Source organism: Aspergillus puulaauensis, chromosome 4 (genome assembly GCF_016861865.1).
Source record: "Aspergillus puulaauensis MK2 DNA, chromosome 4, nearly complete sequence".
NCBI classification, from domain to species: Eukaryota; Fungi; Ascomycota; class Eurotiomycetes; order Eurotiales; family Aspergillaceae; genus Aspergillus; species Aspergillus puulaauensis.
The window spans coordinates 793,999-813,618 of NC_054860.1; the positions used below are offsets into that span (position 1 = coordinate 793,999).

At 51.8% G+C, this 19,620-nt stretch overlaps 9 protein-coding genes across 9 annotated transcripts; 4 read left to right on the top strand and 5 right to left on the bottom strand.

The window, feature by feature from the left end:
* Window positions 1–136: 136 nt before the first annotated feature.
* On the top strand, window positions 137–1,223 carry APUU_40334S (Yip1 family protein; the record flags this gene model as incomplete). Its single annotated transcript, XM_041703394.1, has 4 exons — window positions 137–181; window positions 240–294; window positions 352–1,063; window positions 1,121–1,223. 4 exons carry the CDS (start codon window positions 137–139, stop codon window positions 1,221–1,223), a joined length of 915 nt encoding a protein of 304 aa, XP_041556084.1.
* Window positions 1,224–2,876: 1,653 nt separating this feature from the next.
* Window positions 2,877–4,901, bottom strand: RRN7 (TFIIB-type zinc finger domain-containing protein; the record flags this gene model as incomplete). Its single annotated transcript, XM_041703395.1, has 8 exons — window positions 2,877–3,325; window positions 3,373–3,759; window positions 3,812–3,950; window positions 3,999–4,104; window positions 4,158–4,408; window positions 4,465–4,574; window positions 4,633–4,723; window positions 4,797–4,901. 8 exons carry the CDS (start codon window positions 4,899–4,901, stop codon window positions 2,877–2,879), a joined length of 1,638 nt encoding a protein of 545 aa, XP_041556085.1.
* Window positions 4,902–5,500: 599 nt separating this feature from the next.
* Window positions 5,501–6,335, bottom strand: TIF51 (Eukaryotic translation initiation factor eIF-5A; the record flags this gene model as incomplete). The annotated part of the gene is made up of 4 exons (XM_041703397.1): window positions 5,501–5,571; window positions 5,631–5,763; window positions 5,817–6,080; window positions 6,324–6,335. The coding sequence occupies 4 exons, from the start codon at window positions 6,333–6,335 to the stop codon at window positions 5,501–5,503; spliced, it is 480 nt and encodes a 159-aa protein (XP_041556086.1).
* A 452-nt stretch (window positions 6,336–6,787) lies between these two features.
* APUU_40337S (putative GARP complex subunit (Sac2)) lies at window positions 6,788–9,011 on the top strand (the record flags this gene model as incomplete). The annotated part of the gene is made up of 5 exons (XM_041703398.1): window positions 6,788–7,657; window positions 7,708–8,002; window positions 8,054–8,838; window positions 8,886–8,921; window positions 8,970–9,011. The coding sequence occupies 5 exons, from the start codon at window positions 6,788–6,790 to the stop codon at window positions 9,009–9,011; spliced, it is 2,028 nt and encodes a 675-aa protein (XP_041556087.1).
* Window positions 9,012–9,359: 348 nt separating this feature from the next.
* APUU_40338S (NAD(P)/FAD-dependent oxidoreductase) lies at window positions 9,360–10,762 on the top strand (the record flags this gene model as incomplete). Its single annotated transcript, XM_041703399.1, has 3 exons — window positions 9,360–9,458; window positions 9,532–9,657; window positions 9,755–10,762. The coding sequence occupies 3 exons, from the start codon at window positions 9,360–9,362 to the stop codon at window positions 10,760–10,762; spliced, it is 1,233 nt and encodes a 410-aa protein (XP_041556088.1).
* Window positions 10,763–11,384: 622 nt separating this feature from the next.
* Window positions 11,385–12,104, top strand: APUU_40339S (uncharacterized protein; the record flags this gene model as incomplete). Its single annotated transcript, XM_041703400.1, has 1 exon — window positions 11,385–12,104. The coding sequence occupies one exon, from the start codon at window positions 11,385–11,387 to the stop codon at window positions 12,102–12,104; it is 720 nt and encodes a 239-aa protein (XP_041556089.1).
* Window positions 12,105–12,342: 238 nt separating this feature from the next.
* On the bottom strand, window positions 12,343–15,225 carry APUU_40340A (FTFMHR domain-containing protein; the record flags this gene model as incomplete). The annotated part of the gene is made up of 7 exons (XM_041703401.1): window positions 12,343–13,384; window positions 13,431–13,555; window positions 13,603–13,653; window positions 13,700–13,822; window positions 13,869–14,991; window positions 15,045–15,099; window positions 15,150–15,225. 7 exons carry the CDS (start codon window positions 15,223–15,225, stop codon window positions 12,343–12,345), a joined length of 2,595 nt encoding a protein of 864 aa, XP_041556090.1.
* Window positions 15,226–16,011: 786 nt separating this feature from the next.
* Window positions 16,012–17,741, bottom strand: APUU_40341A (uncharacterized protein; the record flags this gene model as incomplete). The annotated part of the gene is made up of 4 exons (XM_041703402.1): window positions 16,012–16,256; window positions 16,338–16,692; window positions 16,754–17,391; window positions 17,441–17,741. The coding sequence occupies 4 exons, from the start codon at window positions 17,739–17,741 to the stop codon at window positions 16,012–16,014; spliced, it is 1,539 nt and encodes a 512-aa protein (XP_041556091.1).
* Window positions 17,742–18,027: 286 nt separating this feature from the next.
* Window positions 18,028–19,516, bottom strand: APUU_40342A (class-II fumarase/aspartase family protein; the record flags this gene model as incomplete). Its single annotated transcript, XM_041703403.1, has 2 exons — window positions 18,028–19,314; window positions 19,376–19,516. 2 exons carry the CDS (start codon window positions 19,514–19,516, stop codon window positions 18,028–18,030), a joined length of 1,428 nt encoding a protein of 475 aa, XP_041556092.1.
* Window positions 19,517–19,620: the final 104 nt, after the last annotated feature.

Sequence of the window (19,620 nt, forward strand, 5' to 3'; positions counted from 1 at the left end):
GGCTAGTGGCTAGTGCTCGTGCCTCGTGTGTCGTGTGTGGCTCGTGCCGTGGTACGTCGTCCGCTGTGGCAGTTCCCGCATCACTTCTCCATATCCTAACAGCTGGCTTCTCGAGATTAGACACAACTCGCCCACAATGTCAAACCAGGGCTATGACGTGGTAGTGGACGTCGACGCAGATGTACTTTTGACACCTTTTTATCATTCTTTCCAGCGAACCAACGCTAACAGCACAATAGGGCGACGACCTTGGACATACCGACCTTCAAGAAGACCTCGAATTTCACCCGTCTAGTAAGCTCCAAACATAATCAACATACTCTAGATCAAACTAACAAAACTCGTCTTCAGACTTCGAGAATGACCAACGCAATGCCAAATCCCACCCAGACACCGGCGCCTTTATAGGCACTGGCGGAGGAAGCTCCTCTCGCCGCAACAGATCCCCAGGAGGCACGCCGACCAAACATGCCTGGTGGTCCATCCACTACTACGAGCAATACTTTGATGTCGATACCAACGAAGTCCTCCGCCGCTGCGTCGCCTCCGTCTACCCTCGCAACAACTTCCTGGACGTTCTCGAAGGCAACGCGGACCTTTACGGGCCCTTCTGGATTGCGACAACTGTCATCGTCATCCTTTTCCTAACAGGCACCATCTCGCAATGGCTCTCAAACAACGACAAAAACCACTTCAAGTACGACTTCACCCTTCTTTCCGGTGCCGCCGGCCTAGTTTACGGGTATACATTCATCCTGCCCATTGCTCTCTGGGGTGCGCTCAAGTGGTTCGGGAGCTCGACCGCTGATCTTGTTGAGTGTTGGGCGCTGTATGGGTACTCGAATTTGATTTGGATTGCGGTGGCGCTTGTTAGTTGGAGTCCGTTGACGGCCTTAAACTGGGCGCTTGTCGGAGTCGGGTTTGGATGGACCGTCTTCTTCCTGCTAAGGAACTTGTACCCTGTGCTCAGTGCGACGGATGCGAAGGCTAGCCGGGCGCTGCTGGTGCTTGTTATTCTGTTGCATGCTGGGTTTGCAATTGCGATTAAGATCTTGTTCTTTGCGTGAGTTCCCCGATTTTACGGCTTATTGTGTCCATGTGACTAATGTGAAACTTGTAGGCATGGAAGCCCCGTTTCCAAGAAGGGCGATGACAAGGATCACGATGATGATGATGATGGGGATGATCATGATGACCACGACGACAAGAAGCTCATGTTTTAAGTGTAAAATTGAGCTTTGTCGTTTAGGTTGTTTGGTCTGCTCGGTTGGGGCTGTTGACTCGCTCAGGCAGCATTTGGACACGGAATTCACATTCGGTTGAAGTTGTCACTTAGTATTATCTTTTTTCTTGACTATTTTGCCGTGTATACCTCACCTGTATTGTACGTTTTATCCGTATCTATCTACACGAAGACTAGGATAGAAACCATGTCGAGGAGTAACTGAATTTTACAATTGTTTGATTGACTGCAACTGGTTCCGAGAGTAGCCATGTAAAATATATTGACTCCAGCTCTTCTGATGTTTCTTCAACATTCCAACGCCGCTTGTAAAAAAAGGAACCTTTTTCGCGTCGCAATTCGTCTCATCACACCCTTCCGCACCAGCAACGCAGAAAAAAACGTAACATGAAACGAGTCGTTTATTTCAGCTTCTTCTTGGGGCGCAGCTGGTTGGAGTGACCGCACTTTCTCTTACGGCAGTTGGTGGCACGAGGAGGAAGACGAGCCTGATCATAAGATTAGTACAAGGTTGCAGGGGTTGGAGACCATGTCGACTGTTCATCCGGTGGGAAGACGTACGTAGCACTTGCGGCAGATGTTCTTCTCGCAGTTGTACTTGGAGGCAAGGGCCTTGAGGGAAGGCTCGATGATACCACCACGGAGACGGAGGACAAGGTGGAGAGTGGACTCCTATATCGTTGGAAAAAGAGCATCGTCAGCCGATCGTTCAATTCATCCCAGCCGAGTTCCACCCGCAATAATCCCAAAAATCGACCCCTCATTGCAACGAAAACAATAACGGTAATTTGCGCCATGATTGTGACGCAAATATGCCCGCAATTGCCCCGCCCAATGCATATCCCTCAAGCAATCCCTTCCGCGAACTCAAAATCGGAGTGAGCATTTGTCTCATACCTTCTGGATGTTGTAGTCGCTCAGAGTACGGCCATCCTCGAGCTGCTTGCCAGCGAAGATCAGGCGCTGCTGGTCAGGGGGGATACCCTCCTTGTCCTGGATCTTGGTCTTGACGTTGTCGATGGTGTCGCTCGACTCGACGTCGAGGGTAATGGTCTTACCCGTCAGGGTCTTGACGAAACTATTGTTCGAAAGAACAGTCAGCACATGTCCCTATTCCGTTTTCATTGTCGGCTCTTCATCTTTGTCTGGCAGTCTCGTATCGAGATATCCGAGGACGATAGGCGAAGCAAGTGACGGGGGCACGAAATTCGAGAAGTTTTGGAGGACCTACATCTGCACTGTAAAATCGCGGAAAAAAGGTATGTTAGCTGGCTGTTCACACGGAATAACAATATCACAGGTATATCGTAAGGTATAACGTACTGGCTGCGATTTTTCGTTGTTGCTGGCTGACAATCGCTGGAAGGGTCGGTCGGATGAGGCAATGTCAATTTGGAGAGTTTCTCGCTTAGCAAGCGGTGGACGGGGCACGGGGCACGGGGATACCCTAAGCCCTAGTGATGTTCTAAGTTTGGCGCTCTTGTGGCCTGGGCGCCTGATTTGGCTTTCTCCACATTTCCCGCATTTAACCGGGAAGCCGCAGTAGATCGGAGAGCACTCTATCATTCATGCTTTCGTTAACTGGAGTTCTTATCAATATTGAATGTGGCTTAGATACGACTTTTTGAGACAGCTAATTGTTATCCTCATCTAGCATATCCTGGTCACTAAATTCCTCCATGTTTTCAACATCACTACCTCCCGGCGACTCCATCGGATGTTCAGCGGAATACTTCAGGCGCCTTTGATCCTCTAGCCATTTATTGATCTGAAACTCTGCTTGAGAGACACATCTGACAAGCGTAGTTAGAGACATTCCCGTGGCCTTCGCAGCAGTTTCGTAGAACACTCGTGCGGTGTCCGGTAGATCGGACTCTTGCCGATAACGAGCATACGAAGAGCCAGGTCGTGGTACCTCCGACTCAGGATCGCTCACAATGGCCCTTGATTTGAGGTAACGTGTAGCCATTCCTAGCATTGTTTCTATCGATTTCTCCTCGTCATCTTCAGCTGCTGGTTCACCCTGTCGACCTTCCTTGGATCCTGAGCCTAGAGGGAATAAATGGGCCAAACGGCTCGTGACTATATCGGTTAGAAGAGGTAGACATAAAAAGATGGACAACTCGTACCCTTGCTGTGATCGAGCCATGAGGTTTCGTACCAGTCCATGTATTCATCCAGTTGGCCAGGAGTCATGGTCAGCACATCCTCTTCGTTAACTAGGATTTCTTTTCCTTTGCCGATCCTCCCCGCCGATGCATCTCGACGATCAAAATGGTTCTGGACTTCCGCCCATGAGTCCCAGTCTATTGCCTGCACAGTCGGCTCTTGCGCGGATCTTGGGTGTCTCTGGACGTCGTCAAATGGGAATAGGAGTTTGGTTGCGATTACAACGAGAGTGACTAATTGGTGTTCTGGCTTATCGAGGGGCTTCCGTCTGCCAGCAACTGTGGCTGGATACTCGAATGTGAAGCCCAAGAGTGTCTGTAGCTTTTTGGTAACAGGATAAACGTCAACTAGCAAACGTCAGCGCAGCGATTTGAGTGTTTGCACGTGGTAATAACACACCAGGTAGCGCAAGCCTTTTGATAAGCCTGTATAGTAAGATCGGGGTATTTAATGGTGGAAGCTGCAATTTGAATTGCCGTTGGTAAAGAAGCAACAGATCAAACACGGCAGTATGAAGATCCTCCGCTTTTAATAACCTCTATAGAAATGATCAGTTAAGATCCGCAATATGATGGGCGCACCATACCTGGGTGTCAAGAAGCGCGAGATACGCTGACGGTAACCTATCCTTCATATCGTTGGGGATTTGAAGCAACACCCTGTAATATGGAATTTCGTTGCGCATAGCCATCCTAGAATAGCAATTAGACCGAGTTCGGCATACATACATCCACAGATGACATACCGATGAAAGTCGCCAACGCTCACTGGAAGCCTCATTATGAGTGCCCCAAGATAGCACAGAGCAATGGTATCAATTAGTCGCGGCCATTGAACGACTTTACTACCGGGTGTGAATGTTTCAGTCTCAGTGTCTTCACGAGCACTCGGCCGCTGGGAACTGAAGAACTCCGGCTGGGAGTCTTCATCACCGAGATCAGCAATCTTTTTAGAGTAGGACTCCAAGCGGAGCGCCCAAAGATCGCGAACGACGTTCTAAAGCCAATTCCTTAGCTATTCCGTCCATTCGGATATGGGAGGAGGATTCGTACTTCTAACTCTGGGGGAAACCTTTCGCTGTGGACCAGGGCGTGGCACTGTTTCCAGAGAATTAACTGGTAAATATGCAGGTAGAGGCGATATGCCTGGCGACCTCTATATTCTGGTCCTTGTTAGACGCTTCATTTCTGACTTGACGTTTGGGGTATGAGTGACCGCACTCTTCTCGCCCTTTTCAATGGCAGCCTTCTTCACATGGCTTATCTTGCCCTGTGTCCCGAAATTTTCGGGATCATCCACTACTTGTTGACCCTACAAAGTAGATGTAAGCTAACAGCCTAGCCAGCTGGAGCCCGTGAAGGTTGGGATTAAACTTTGATCATACCGCTTGCTGATGACCCCTTCGACAGAACCAAAGGCCATTATCGAGGAAATAGCGAGTTTCACGGCATCCTTCCTGGCCGCAGCGCTCTCGCGTATCGTATTCCATTTAGGGCCTTTGCTTCATTCTTAGACATGGAGGGTACTGGCAGCAAAAGTCATGGTGTTCCTCCTCCGCGTTCGGGAGTGGCTGAATTTTGTGGCCGCTCCCGTTATTCTCTGCGACTTGGGACTGAGTAGCCCCAACCACAATAGCGGTTTTTAGTAATCTGCGCATAACAACTAGCTACCTCTAAAACCTGTTAGACTTTTTTTATATACCAAGGCTCCTTGTCGCGATCTCTTCTAATATATTTTTCTACCTAGAAAGCTGACCGAGCAGGCTTACCCAGGAGCATCTTCGGTTAAAATACATGGTTACGTCATAAAATGATGATTTGATGGCTTCAAGAAGAGTATTTTTTATTCGTCAAACAATCGTAAGAGTACGGAACTGAAGGACTCTTCCGTATAGATGCATGCTTGACCTGCCCAATGCATGCTAAATCTGCTCGCAAAGCACACCCAAGGCTACACCGACGGAATAGAAATCAGTCATGCCATACTATGCCCAAAACGTAGCATCGCCCTCCGGTTTAAGGGCAATACATTAGCACGCCTCTGAAACAAGCAATGGATGGCGCGGCAGTAAATAGACACTATGGCTGTTTATTTGGCACCGGGGGCCTCCTTGACTTCCATGCAGGCCTGCTCACCCATGGAGGTGAGGATAACAACGTCTACAAATGGGTAAGTGTCCGAATTCTTGAGGCTTGGAAAAAAGGCGGATGGGACTTACTGCAATCCTTGCCATCTTCGGTGAACATAGTGTTGATCTTGTCACCAATTTCACCCTCAGGGACCTTGACATCATCCTTGGTGCCACCATTGTCATCCATCAGGGAAAGGAAACCGTCATCAGTGACGTCGAGCTAGTGCATGTTAGGATTTGATCAGATATTCAATCGTGCCAATCGATACTTACGAGCTGGTATTCGCGACGGCTGACGTTAGGGACGTCCATGTTGTGGGTGGAAGGGCTGAGATCTTCGTACTTCTTCTGGGTGAAGATGTCGAGGGCGACAAGGTGGACCTTGGCGTGACCGTGCTTACCAGTCTTGGAGGTGGACATATCGACGATCTTGCAGGGACGGCCCTTGATGACAACGTGACCGTTCTTGCGCAGGGCGGAACACTGCATAGGGTAGGTGGTCGAAGCGCCAGCATCGGCGGATTCGAAGGTCTCGTGCTGTATAGAAACCGTTAGCCCTATTGTTCGTGATATCGCTAATTCTGGCGCATATCAAATCTCCCAACATGTTGTTGGACAACGACGCCTGGTGATTTCGCTCTGATGCAAGTCATGGGATGGAGTGGGGTAGAGGGCTGGTTCCTATATCCCGGCACTTCGAGCCCAGTGACTGCTGCAGAGCGAATGAACAAGGGTATAACCGAACGGAAAGGTGCGGGGAATGGGAATAAGGGACAGTACCTCGTCAGCCATGGTGATAGATGCAAAGGAAATCACAAGAAAGACTTGTAAAACAGACAAAAAGAAAGAGAAGGTGGTTGTTTGGTTTGAAGAGAGAGGAGAAGAGGAAAAAAATGAAGGGCAGCGTCGAAGAGGGGAAATCCACGAAAAGAAATCGACAAATCGCCCGTCTTGTTGTGGCGGGGTCTTATCGCTAGACCGTAATAGGCTAGTGCATCACTAACCGGCTCCAGACTGTTTCTCCGACCGTCACATATCCCGATCGAGCCAGATTATCCGGCCTTGGGGACAACCTGGAGCTATACCGGGGGTGCTTCTCTTCTACCATATACTCTCGTCTTTGCCAGACTCGATTCAGACGCTCATTAGGCCGGGATTGCTCATCCGCTGATTTTCTACTAATATGATATCTTCATAAATACCCCTCCCGCAGCGTCTCCGCGTAAGCTCCAGCTGCTCCCAACATGTGGCTCGACCGCATCGCTGGTCACTCGACACCGGATCGCGGTCTCTCTCCGATACCCCAGAGATCATCCTCAGCCTCTCACCTCTCGCCAAATCGTCCGAATAGTCGCCCTGGAATCAGTCGACCAGGGTCGTCGCTGTCCGCCCTGGTTACTCCTTCTCCAAGCGCCTCGACCACCTCTTTGCCAACAGTCGCACGTGTCCCCGAAGAGTCGACCCTAAAGCAGAATGCAATTACAAGCCCACGGCCATCAGATGTCGCCGATCCACTCGATGTGTTGAATGGAATTATCAAGAAGTACAATGTAGGGTCTCAGTCCGAGAGCCCCGTGCCGGAATCGAGCCCAGTGAAGCCAGCACTCTTGGTGGAAGATATTGACTTCGAAGGGTTGAGCTTGGAGGACTTTATACAGAAACCTGAGACAAAAAGAGCGGTAAACGGTGGAATCGGTCCACAGACAATTCAACAGTTCGAAAAAGAGAGGGACAAGTACCAGGAGTTGCACTCCGCTATTTCCGGCTGCGACGATGTATCTAAATCGGTGGAAATATACTTGAATGACTTTCAGAATGAACTAGGTGTGGTTTCGGCGGAGATTGAGACACTACAGACGCGATCCGTTCAGTTGAACGCCATGCTGGGAAACAGAAGAAATGTCGAGCGATTACTTGGCCCCGCGGTGGAGGAGATCAGTATCTCCCCAGCCGCTGTACGGATGATTGCTGAGGGCCCTATTGATGAAAACTGGGTCAAAGCTCTGAACGAATTTGAGACCAGGACCGCCAGTATAGACGCCAAGATCGCCAGCTCTAGTTCTACCAAAGCAATTGACGACGTACGACCTCTTTTGGAGGATGTGAAGAAGAAGGTCAGTTTATTTCAATACACATATATGCGCATACTAACTCATAATTCTAGGCTGTGGAGAGAATTCGAGATTATTTGGTCTCCCAAGTCCGCGCGCTGCGGTCTCCGAACATCAATGCTCAAATCATCCAGCAACAGCGCTTGGTCAAATTTAAAGATTTATACGGTTACGTGTCACGGGCTCATCCCACCCTGGCGGCGGAAATTACCCAGGCGTACATTAATACTATGCGCTGGTATTATCTCTCGCACTTCACCCGCTATCTTCAGGCATTATCGAAGATCAAACTCTACCCCAGTGACAGGAACGAAGTTTTAGGAGGGGAACCCCATGCCCAAAAAGCCGGTTAGTATTTGCCATCTGAACCAATCGATGTGACTGACTAACATGCTGCAGGTAACATGGTTCCCGGTAGCCGAGGTGGCGCCGCCGCGCACGATCCCTTCTCGCTGGGAAGAAGGGTTGATATCTTGCGGACCGGTAACCAGATGGCCATCTCTTCATACCTTGCGGAGGAGGACTCCTCTTACCACGGCATCGAAGTCCCCTTCCGCAACTTCAATCTCGCATTGCTGGACAATGTTTCAGCGGAATATTCCTTCATGACTGAGATGTTTTCGACCTTGTCTTTCCAACAGATATCTCGAAAGGCATTGGAGGTATTTAGTTCAGTCTTTTCCCTGGGCCAGGGATTTGCTAAGCAGCTAATCGAGAACTCTACGGATTCACTCGGCGTACTAATGTGCGTACGATTGAATCAACAAGAAGCATTCGAGCTCCAACGGCGGAAAGTGCCTGTGGCAGATTCGTATATCAACGGAATCAATATGCAATTGTGGCCTCGATTCCAAGTAATCATGGACACCAATTGCGAGTCGCTGAAACGGATTGGCGGGAACACTGGTCGCAGTGCAGTGTCTGCTTTGTCTCTTGCGGGCGGCGACGACCTTAATCAGTCATCTGCACCACATTTCCTCACGCAGCGCTTTGGACAGCTGCTGCACGGTATCCTCGTGCTCAGCAGCGAAGCAGGCGACGACGAGCCCGTAGCGAATAGTCTCTCTCGGTTGACCACTGAGTTTGACGGACTCTTAACTAAACTCAGCCGCATTGGCGGAGACGCGAAGCGACGGGAGCGGTTCCTCTACAACAATTATTCATTGATCCTGACGATTATTAGCGTACGTAGATCCCCTGATCGCTGGGCTACATATACTGACTCGAGCAGGACACCCAAGGCAAGCTAGCAACCGAACAGAAGCAGGTGAGTCTAACTCTCAAAAGAAGAAACGACGGTAGCTAATGGCGATAGCACTTTGATGAAATGCTGAAGACCGTGGGCCGGCGCAGCTAGACGGGCGAGATACCTCGATATAGACACGCGACACTGATAATTTGGCTGGCTGACCACCTGTATAATATTAAATGTTTAGTGATGGAATAGCTGAGCCGTAGATAATGTATATACCCTGCATCTTATTGTGACTCGGCACCGAAATGCTTGTCGGCATCCTTAGTCCGTAGTTACCTTCCTGTTCCTCTCAATCGGCTCCGATGTGGCCCCACCTTCTCCAACTTTCAACGCCGAGAGCTCAACCACCGCCACTCTTCATCGTTTATATCAATTGAACAGTCCGCGATGATATAATGAGAAGGTCACCGTAATTAACTACCCAGTATCCAGCATCGAAGATACCTTTCAATGGCCACCCGCGCAGGGCTCTCCCTCCACGCGAGTCTTCGTCTCTCCCGCCGCCAGTTTTCCACCACCCGCGCGTCCTGTGCAGATGTCACCCATGCAGTACGCCCCCCAACCTTGTTCACCTCACAATGAACGACAACTCATAGCTGACCAGTCTGCTGCTTTAAAATAGATCATAGGTGGTGGTGTTGTTGGCCTCGCAGTCGCACGCCAATTGGCCTCGCGCCCGAATACATCCACAATTCTCCTCGAGCGGCACGATGCGCCGGGAACCGAGACAAGTAGCCGGAACTCGGAGGTAGCTTCCTACCTCATAACTAAGCACACCCATTGCAAGTGGGGTGACATGGACATAATGGACTGACTCACTGGCCGACTCTGGCGGTCCCGAATAGGTAATTCACGCCGGCTTGTACTACGGCGCATCCTCTCGAAAGAGGGAGCTCTGTATCCACGGCAAGAACCTCCTCTACGATCTCTGCTCGAAGAATGGGATACCCCACCGGAACACGAAGAAATGGGTCGTCGCGCAGGACGAACAACAGTGGGACGCTACGTTGAAGGTCCACGAGCTTGCGAAACAACTTGGTGTGCCAACTCGTTTGCTTTCGCAGTCCGAAGCGGCGAGTCGTGAGCCGGAGGTTCGCGGGCGCGCGGGGATACTGGAGAGCAGCTCGACTGGGATAGTGGATAGCCACTCGCTGATGACATATCTACAGGGGGATCTGGAGGATAAAGGTGGGGACTGTGCGTTCCTTACCCAGGTGATTGGGATAGAAGCTCTGGATGGCGGGAAAGGCGGGTATAAGATTACAGCACGGTCCGGCGGAGGTGGTGAAGAGGAGACTACTACGTCCATTGTGGCAGAGACGTTGATAAACAGCGCGGGGAACTATGCATGCGATATTAACAACATGCTTCTCCCCGTTGAACGGCACAGGAAGGCACTCTATGCAAAGGGAACGTACTTCTCCTACGGCGCTTCCTTCCCAACGGGCGCGCCCTCCGTCCTTGTTTACCCAGCGACATTACCAGGCCAGGGTGGTCTAGGAACCCATCTCACCCTCGACATGGGCGGGCAGGTACGCTTCGGCCCAGATGTGGAGTGGGTTGATGATCCGAATGATCTCAAGCCGAGTCCCGATCGACTGCAACTCGCGATCCCGGAGATCCAGGCTTACTTGCCGAATGTTGACACCGAAGCGATCCACTTGGATTACTGTGGAATTCGGCCAAAGCTGTCTAAAGCGGGAGCAGTGATTGCCGGGGCGGGATTCCAGGACTTCGTTATCCAGGAGGAGGAAGGCTTCCCCGGGTTTGTGAATTTGCTGGGCATTGAGAGCCCGGGGTTGACGAGTTGCTTGGGCATTGCGGAGGTTGTGGAGGGGATTCTCTATAAATGATTTCTCGCATATACAATGCGGGTCATGCTTAACGTATTTCATTCACAGCGCACTAGACTATATAACTTTATATCCCACTGTACGGAGTATAATCTTGGTAGAAGCTTAGCATAAGCTTGCTTAGATGGAAGTTATGTCCGATTGAGCCCTAAGTACACGCGTGTCAACGTTGCCACAACTGACGTCAAGACATACGACCACAGTTCTAGAACAGCTCATCAAACGAACCCAAGATCAAAAAGAGATCCAATCCATTCACTCTATTTATCCCGCGGCCCCAGATTTTAGCTCGACACCCATTGTGCGCTCGTCGGAACCAGCGAAGTATACCGCCAGCGGCATTCTAGAACTTTTGCCACGATAAGGCTTGAGACCGAAGCTGTATCAGAATCGACATACATATTGATTGAAAGACACCCCGAGTTCAACAATATATACAATATACAATATACAAGACGCAAATTACCATTCTGGCGGTTTCCTACCCTTTCGCACCGCATACATCTACATCCTTTCGCTACGTATAACCGCTGAGATACATCCAACTTCAACTTCAACTTCAACCCGACCCAACCCAACCCAACTAGAATCGACAAACCAACATAACAAACCAACCCAAACCATGACCGAAACACACCCAAAAACCATCGCGCACCCACCAAGCTCCCTCCCTCCCCTCCCCACCGGAACCAAACCAAGCCACAACCACAAACGCAACAAAAGCAGCACCAGCAGCACCCACAGCAACGGCAGTAGTAATAGTGGTGGTAGTGGCAGTAGTGGCAGATGCTGGGACTGGATCCTCGTCCCGGGAAACATGCACTACGCCAAAAACCGGTCTTCGTTCCGAACATACCGGCGGGCGCCGGGGAAAATCAACAAGAACCGCGTGTTGGGCGTCGGCACTGTGGAGTTGAAAGTGCAGCGGGCGCCCGATGACCAGCGGCCGAATACGCTGGTGCTGGAGGATGTGCTGCATCTGCCGAATGCGGTGTGTAATGGGCTTTGTGTGGGCAAGTACCGTGAGGGGAATCCGGGGGATGGTATGGAGGTTGCGGGTGGGGAGGGGTGTCGGTGTCAGGTTTGGAGGGAGGGGGATGGTGATAGTCATGGAGAGGGAGAGGGAGAGAATGAGCAAGAACATGGGCATGGACATGGTGAGGCGCTGTGGTACGGGGAGGAGTATCATGGGTGTTCGAGGGTGGTGCTTTGGGGGGATCCGCAGGGAAGTTCGGGACTTGGGGATGCAGATGCGGATGCGGTGGAGTTGCCTGGGGTTGATGCTTCGACGGAGGAGTTGGATACGTTGTATACGCGAGTGAAGGATCGGAGTCTGGTTTAGAAGGGAAGCGAGTGAGGTCATGTAGTGTATCAGTTTTGATTGGTATCTCATAAAAATTTAGTCGTACACTGTTGGCCGTGAGGAGTCATTAAAAGGAGACGGACGCATATGCTGATCCAGCCAGCTAGACGCATCTTCCTTGATTAGATCGGACCGGGATGGGTGCTTTGGCGCGGCATCCTGTGTGGTTGCTGATCGCAGACGTCCAGCGCTGCATTTCAGACCGGTGGCAGATACCTTACTCAACTTCCATGAGAACATCGCTCATGATATGAAGTACGTATGAGAACTTGCGCACACTCCATTTCCCTGCATCTTTCAATAAGCCCGCGTAGTCCAGAAGAATCCGCCGCGCAGACTGGTATCCTCCTTGGAAAGGTACGCCGCGGAAATAGACCGTGCCTCCATTGCGGATGAAGTTCACTGCTGGGTCATCCGACGGCGTGAAGGACTGACTCCCACGGGGCTCCATAAAGCTGGTGAAGCCCTCTGTCCCGACCCGCTCCCAATCGATATCGTCGAGGAGTTCGATTGACGTCCCACCGACTTGGACTTCACTAGGGTTCGGCACCATGAAAATGTACAGACCAAGGACGAGCGCAGCTGAGAATAGGGAGAAGACGGAGTGAAACATGGTGTGATCTGACGCTTTTCGGTTGGTCATGGCTTTGTAGATGTGGGCTGCGTGGAGGCAGGCCCTCCTGGCAGCTGGAGTCTGTGACCATGCTGCAATATCGTCTAGTGATTTCCGGGCAGGCCCTGCACCTGCACGCCCGGCGGCCAAGTCGAATATTTGAGTATCGGCTGTTAGTGTCATGCATATATTGTGCCACATGATCGCAGCATTAGGGTTGAGGCGTTCAAGGACCTCTCCATATTTATTTGCGATCTGCAGTTGAAGCGAGGGCAAACATCGGGCACGCCCGTCCATGGCGTACGTGTGGCAGGGCGCAAATGGGTAGCTTGCTCTGTTCGATAAAAGGCGGTGGTATGCTTCTGATAAGCGGAGCTGGACCATCGCCAATACGCCGTGGATGCAGAAATCATCCACGGGACCATCCAACCCAGGCACGGTAACATTCTCTGACGGTGCCATGACAGTTGGCATCAGAAGACGTCTGCCGCTGCGGACAAGCTGTATCCATCGCATTGAACCATTTGCCCGGAAGAGGCCTTCATTGCAGGGTAAAATGAGTTGGATCGAATCGGGAACGATAATAGGGCTAGTTGACAAGAAAGAAGAATACCAAGAGTCCAACAATAGGAGGCCAGTGATTAGCCTAGAAAGTCAGCATTTAATCAGACACGCGGATTAGAAAAACGTACCGTTTTACCGATTCAACCTTGCTCCAAGTCTTCCACCTAATGTCAATATCGGGAACCGTTTCAAAGAGAGTTATATCGAGGATTTGGCCTTCCGTAGCGGAGAAGAGTCCATGTCGTTGCGCAATCTATCGTTCGTTAGCGGTGCAAAGAGTGGTCAGAGAATTATACCTACCGACATGAGGTTGACATATAGCATCTGCGACTTTTCGAGATGCTCCTTTTCCTGTTTCCATTAGCAGATATCATCTAACTGGAATAATTAAACTTACCCCAGTCATAGCGGCCAGATTAAGGAAGAGAAAGGCTGCTGCAAAAGTGTTCATGGTGCCCATAGTATTCTCAACGCCAACAGAGCATCTAGCCAGGTCTGCAGTGATTTTATCCAGAACAAACTGCCAATTGTCAGCGATTGCCAATTAATAAAGGAAACGGGCTTACGGAGAAATTTTTGGAAACAAACGTCGTTGTCCCTTTTGTACCCAACATGATCATCCCAATAAGACACATTACATATAAAACCGGAAGACGGGTATTCTTTGCAGAAAACGTCGGAACATGAACAAACGGAACAAGAGGGTGGAAGTTGCGAAAGTACAAGTCAAGCGCCATGTCCAGGATCTCTGCCGGGGGGAAACTAGGCCGCCCCCCAAATGCTGGATTGGATGTGGGCGACACCGCGTTATTTGGCGATTGTAACTGACCGCTGGCAAGCCTGATATTGCTGAAAGCAGCTTGCAGCTGGTGGCGGCATTCCTCGTCTAGGCCGTATCGCGACCCGGGAAGCAGCCCAGACGGGCTACTGAACGAGTGAGAAGAATGCATCGAGAAGATATTGTCAACGTCGCTACAGGCAACATCCCGCCATAGACTGTTCATGAGACGCCCGGTGGTGTTCGCCGGAGCCAGCCAATACCGCTGGACTCTTGCAAACCGCTCATTCGGAATATCGCCGGTAGACTTGCCGCTGAGGTCGTCAGGTTGAGGCCTGGCCTGCTGCTCCGGGGTGATGGCAACGTTGTCTCCTATTAAACTGAAGTTGGCGTCGCCTATCATATCAAGTGACCCATGATGCGATCCCGTATCTCCGCGCGGTTCCAACCAGAACTGCAGCATGTCGTTCGGCACTGCATCAAACATTGGCGTTCGGTATGTCTGTTGGTCTGTCGTAGCATGGGCCATACCCGTGGGCGCTGACGGTGCGGCCATCTCATTCCAACCAAAGTACGCCGGCTGTTCTTCAACCATCATGGAGCCGACATCCGGCTCGGTCCGGCCATGGTGTGCGGAGATATCTGCGAGGAAGTCCAACGACGAAGGCGGGATGTTCGAAGGGCCGGAAAGCGAAATATCACGCGGCGCGACAGGGAGGTTATGCGGCGACTGCGTATCGGCAGCAGCATCCATTGGAAGGAAGCGGGAAGGGTCAATGGATGCGGGCGTCGGCTGGGAATTGGCGGAGGGTTGGGCGATTGATGGAGCGCGCGGCTGGCTCTGTGTTGAATTGCCGTTGGCCGCGGTGCCATTTGTATTGTGGCCTTTTGCGTGGCGGCTCAGGACATCGCTATCAGGATTAGCAACGGACTTTGCGCAGTTCATGCAAGTGGAGGTACCCACCTGCGGGAAAATCGCTTGTGGCAGACGCTACACTCGTAAGGTTTTTCCTTGGTGTCTGAAGGTATCCGTTAGCAATGCGCGGTTCAGTAGGGTCGCAGAACTCACGCGACCGTTCATGGCGCTTGAAGTGCTCCGTCTTCTTGAAGCGGCGGTCACAAATATTGCACTTTCGGATGACCATGATGGACTCGCGGGACGCCGAGGAAGGGGTAAGAAGTGATTGGGCCTAGGGCGATGGATGCATATCGCGGTGCGAGTAACCGGGGGACATCTGGCGACAGCACAGGCTCGAGGGTAGATATCGGCAGGTGACGGACTGGAGCAAACGGTGAAGCCGAAAAGAGCAGCGGGAGAAGTTGACGGAGACTGAGACTGCGAGTTGAGCTGGTGAGGGGAAAGCGCCAGTACCGTACGGGACCGGCAACGCACGGGGAATGCCAGCCAAATGGCAGGGCTTGGCTGGTGATCCCGGTATCGCACCGTATGCCCGGGGAGGAACTAAAAAACCGGGGTAATAATAAGCTGGGCCAATCACAGCACTGCAATTATGGGCCTGGATTAACTCGCAGCATATCCATGGACAGCGGCGCTGGCTTGGTCATCATTATTAAGGGCACTAATACGAGGCCTCATTGAAATTGGGTGTGAAATTGGAGTCCCAACAATTGGTCTGCGGTCCACGTGATCACGGTGCACGGATTCCACTCTACACCGGTGGAGTACCGGCATTTCTCGTCTGTCAACTCCCGATTGTCCGCTTCCTTCATCGATACCAGGGTATGGTTGGTGTATTCAAGTATTGTTACTAAGCTATTCCGCTGTTCTTGCTGTCTGGCAGGACACCAATGATGATGTAAAGGGTGACGATGTGAAGAGTCGAGTTTAAACGCTATATATGAACAAGAGTAGCACTAGATATAGTACTATATATATTTAGAAGCTAACAACAACCAAATGTGGTGAACAATCACTTCGCCAACTCAGCCAACCGCTCATCATCATAAAACACCTCCAACCGCTCTTTCCTCTCCTGCTTATCCTTCTTCACCTGGCGCAGTATCTCCTGAATATTAGGATAAGCCGAAAACTTATCCGGAAGCGCATCCCAGGCCCTCGGATCCGTGCCCTGGTCTTTAAACACACCACAGCCAGAGCGCGCATACTCGGTGAAGAGGAACGACCGGCTGCTCTCAACCATAATGGTCATTTGGTCTGATGCCTTATTAGCCACTACCATTCTCATAGTGCCATGCAAAGAAAGACGAAAAAAGAAAGAAAGAAAAGGGAACATACTCTCCAGAATCCTCCTCGGCTCATTAACCTGCTCTCTACTCTCCCAAACATACTCCGGACTGAAATTCCCATGCGGCGTGTGACTGATCTCTACACTCCCGCCGCCAGGTAAGAAGTCGTCAGACCGGCCGAGGCCATTCCCGTACAGGGAGGCCAGGAACTCCGTCGCCGAGTTGCGGTGGAAGTAAGGCAGGCGGAAGGTATTCGAGGCGACGTCCCAGCGGGGGCCGAACCAGAGGAAGTCGGCGAGAGGGGTGACGGGGTCGCGTGAGGGAGCTGTAAGGACGCAGTTTACGGATGGGTCGGTGTGGTCGATCGAGGTTGCGTTTTGGGAGGAAAATTTGGTCAGGTCGTACTGGACATTGTGTCAATTGAGGATCTCAGATGGGCTTGAGGAGGAAGTAGGGTTAGGGTACCTTGTAAGGAACGACATTGCCATGCCACGCAACAAGATCAAACGGACTATGGTCCTGCTCAAGAGCATTATACAGTCCATTCGCCTTATTGACGACAGTCCAATCCTCATGTAAATTCTCATCAATGTGCGCAACAGGATGCAAGAAGTCCCTCGGATTCGCAAGTCCATGACCTCCAAGCGGACCCAAGTCAGGGAGTTCCCACCGCGATCCCCATACCTCAGTGATGTACCCTCTCGCAGCAGAATGACCAGGGCCCAAACGCACAGCAAAGCGGATTCCGCGTGGGATAACACAGATCTCGCCGGGTTGGACGAACAACATCCCCAGCTCGGTTTGGATATCCAGGTTCCCCAGCTGTGCTACTATAAGGAAGTCACCGTCCGTATTGCAGAAGGCTCGGTGATCCATGTCGGCATTGATCATAAAAACATATAATGCGATTCCCTCACGTAGATTCGGATCACCACTTCCACCGATGGTGTGCAGTCCATCAACAAAATCGATCTTCTCGTCTTCCTTGGGCAAGGGGAAGGGAGCCCACTCGCCCTGTTCTGCTAGTGTAGCGACGCGCGGGTTAAGCGTTAAGAAGCAGTTTTCGATATCTGCTTTGTGCTGGATATTGGTCTTGTATCCATCTGCTCACATTAGCAACTAAATCCAAAACTAAAGTAGGTTAGGACATACTATGAGCAGCAGCCGGCCTAACGCGGTACATGTAAGTACTGAAATTGGAATGCCGGGGCGCCGTAAACGCCGAATATGTGATGCCCTCTGTGTATAGACCGAATCTCGGGGCCTGGGGGTTATTCTGACCAGCAGGTAGCGTGCCTGGGATGACCTCGGACTGGTGTCTGTTGCCGAACCCGGCCGTGTACTCGTAGGGGTCGTTGTCGCGGGTTGGTTTGCGGGTCATGGTGTCGGTGTAGTGGAAGACCTTTTGCAGGTCCTTGATAGGGGTGCGTTCTTTGATTGGAGGGGCGGCCATTTTGATGTGAGATTGATGTGAGATGGTTGAAGCAGTAGGGATCCAGTGTGTATAGATTATTTGTAGGCATAGGGACTGGGTTACTGAATGTGGAGCAACTGTGGCCCACATATGGTTTGGCTGAGGTTCAGCGGGAGCAGTTCATGGAACCAGAGCTCCACGTGGATTGATCGCATGATAGCACTGAGGCTGATTCTGGTGGTGTTTGCGGGGCGATGTGGAGAAACCCTAATTGAAGCTATACAGACATTAGCTATTCTGTACATACATTTCCTATGTAATAGTGTTAATCAACAGCCAGAACATCGTCCACCATTCTCCCCGATGCCCCCAGATAGTTGACAGGATCACACAGCTCTCTGACCCTCTCCGCGCTCATCTTCTCGGTCACCTCTGTCTTCTTCAGCAGTTCCTCCTCCAAGCTCACTCCATTCTCAATACTCTCCCGACAAGCCTCATACACAATATCATGCGCCCTCTGCCTGCCCACAAACGGCGCAAGGCCCATCATAACCGCCTCCGCCACAATCAACCCCCTTGTAGAATGTAGGTTCTTCAACATAGCCTCCGAATGCACACACAACCCTCCAAGAGCAAACTTGGTCTGCTCCAGCGCCCCAACAGCAAGCACAAAGCTCTCTGGCACCGCAACCCACTCCAGATGCCACGGCCCACTGGCCCTCTCGAAGTCCGCAACCATGCCATCAAGCACCAGGCCCGCATTCGAGCGCAACACCTTGGACGCAGCCAGGATCACCTCCGACGAGATCGGATTCCGCTTCTGCGGCATCGTACTCGACGCGCCCCGATGCGGCACAAACGGCTCAGACACCTCCCCCAGCTCATTCGACGACATGATAATCACATCAAGCGCAAGCTTGCCCATTGACCCACCCAACAGCGCAAGATAGTTCGTCACCTCCGCGACCCCGTCCCTCGCTACATGCCACGTAATAGGCGGGTCACCCAGACCCAATTCCTCCGCCAACGCCCTGCGCACTCGGATCCCACCATCCCCATCACCCAGCGACGCAAGAGACCCCGCCGCGCCTCCAAACTGCACCAGCAGCGCCCGCTCCTTCAACTGCGCCAGCCGGGCCTGGTGTCTCTGGAACCCGGATAGCCACACCGCACACTTATACCCAAACGTCACAGGAAGCGCATGCTGGAGATGAGTCCGCCCGGCCATCGGCGTATCGCGATACCGCACAGACAGTCCGCGCAGTATACTGATGATATCACTCACCAGCCCCTCCACAATCTCCAGCCCGGCTTTCATCTGCAGTACACTGGCCAGGTCCATGATATCCTGTGTGGTCGCGCCCCAGTGCACGTACTTCCCTGCGTCGGCGCCGCACATGGCGGAGAGTTGGCGCACGAGCGGCAGGATCGGATACCCGACTATCTCGGTTTCGCGGCGGAGGCGCTCCATATCCAGAGACGAAGAGTCGAGTACTTTGCTTGTGACGAGGGATCCGATGTGCGAGGGGATTACGGCGCATTTGGATTGGGCGCGGGCGAGTGCGGCTTCGGCTTCGATGCACCGCGTTATGTAGGCTTCATCGTCGAAGACCTGATTTTGTTAGTTTATTGCACTTTTGGTTTTGGAATTTAGGAGGATCAGAGGGCTGTACTTTGCGGATTTGGTCTGTGCCGAAGAGCGTGCGGAAGATGCTGGAGTCGATGGCGCTGACGGAGCCAATGCTGCGCCTGGGGATGCGTGCGATGCGCAGCGGTTGGCGCGAGGCACGGGAGAGCTGTGCGAAGAGGGACATGCTGAGGTACAAGATATGAGTATAGAGTGGTAGAGAGAGTAGAGAGTTCTAACTTCTGGGACGGTTCAAATATGGATGGAGTCCGGGGCCCCACGAGGTTTGTT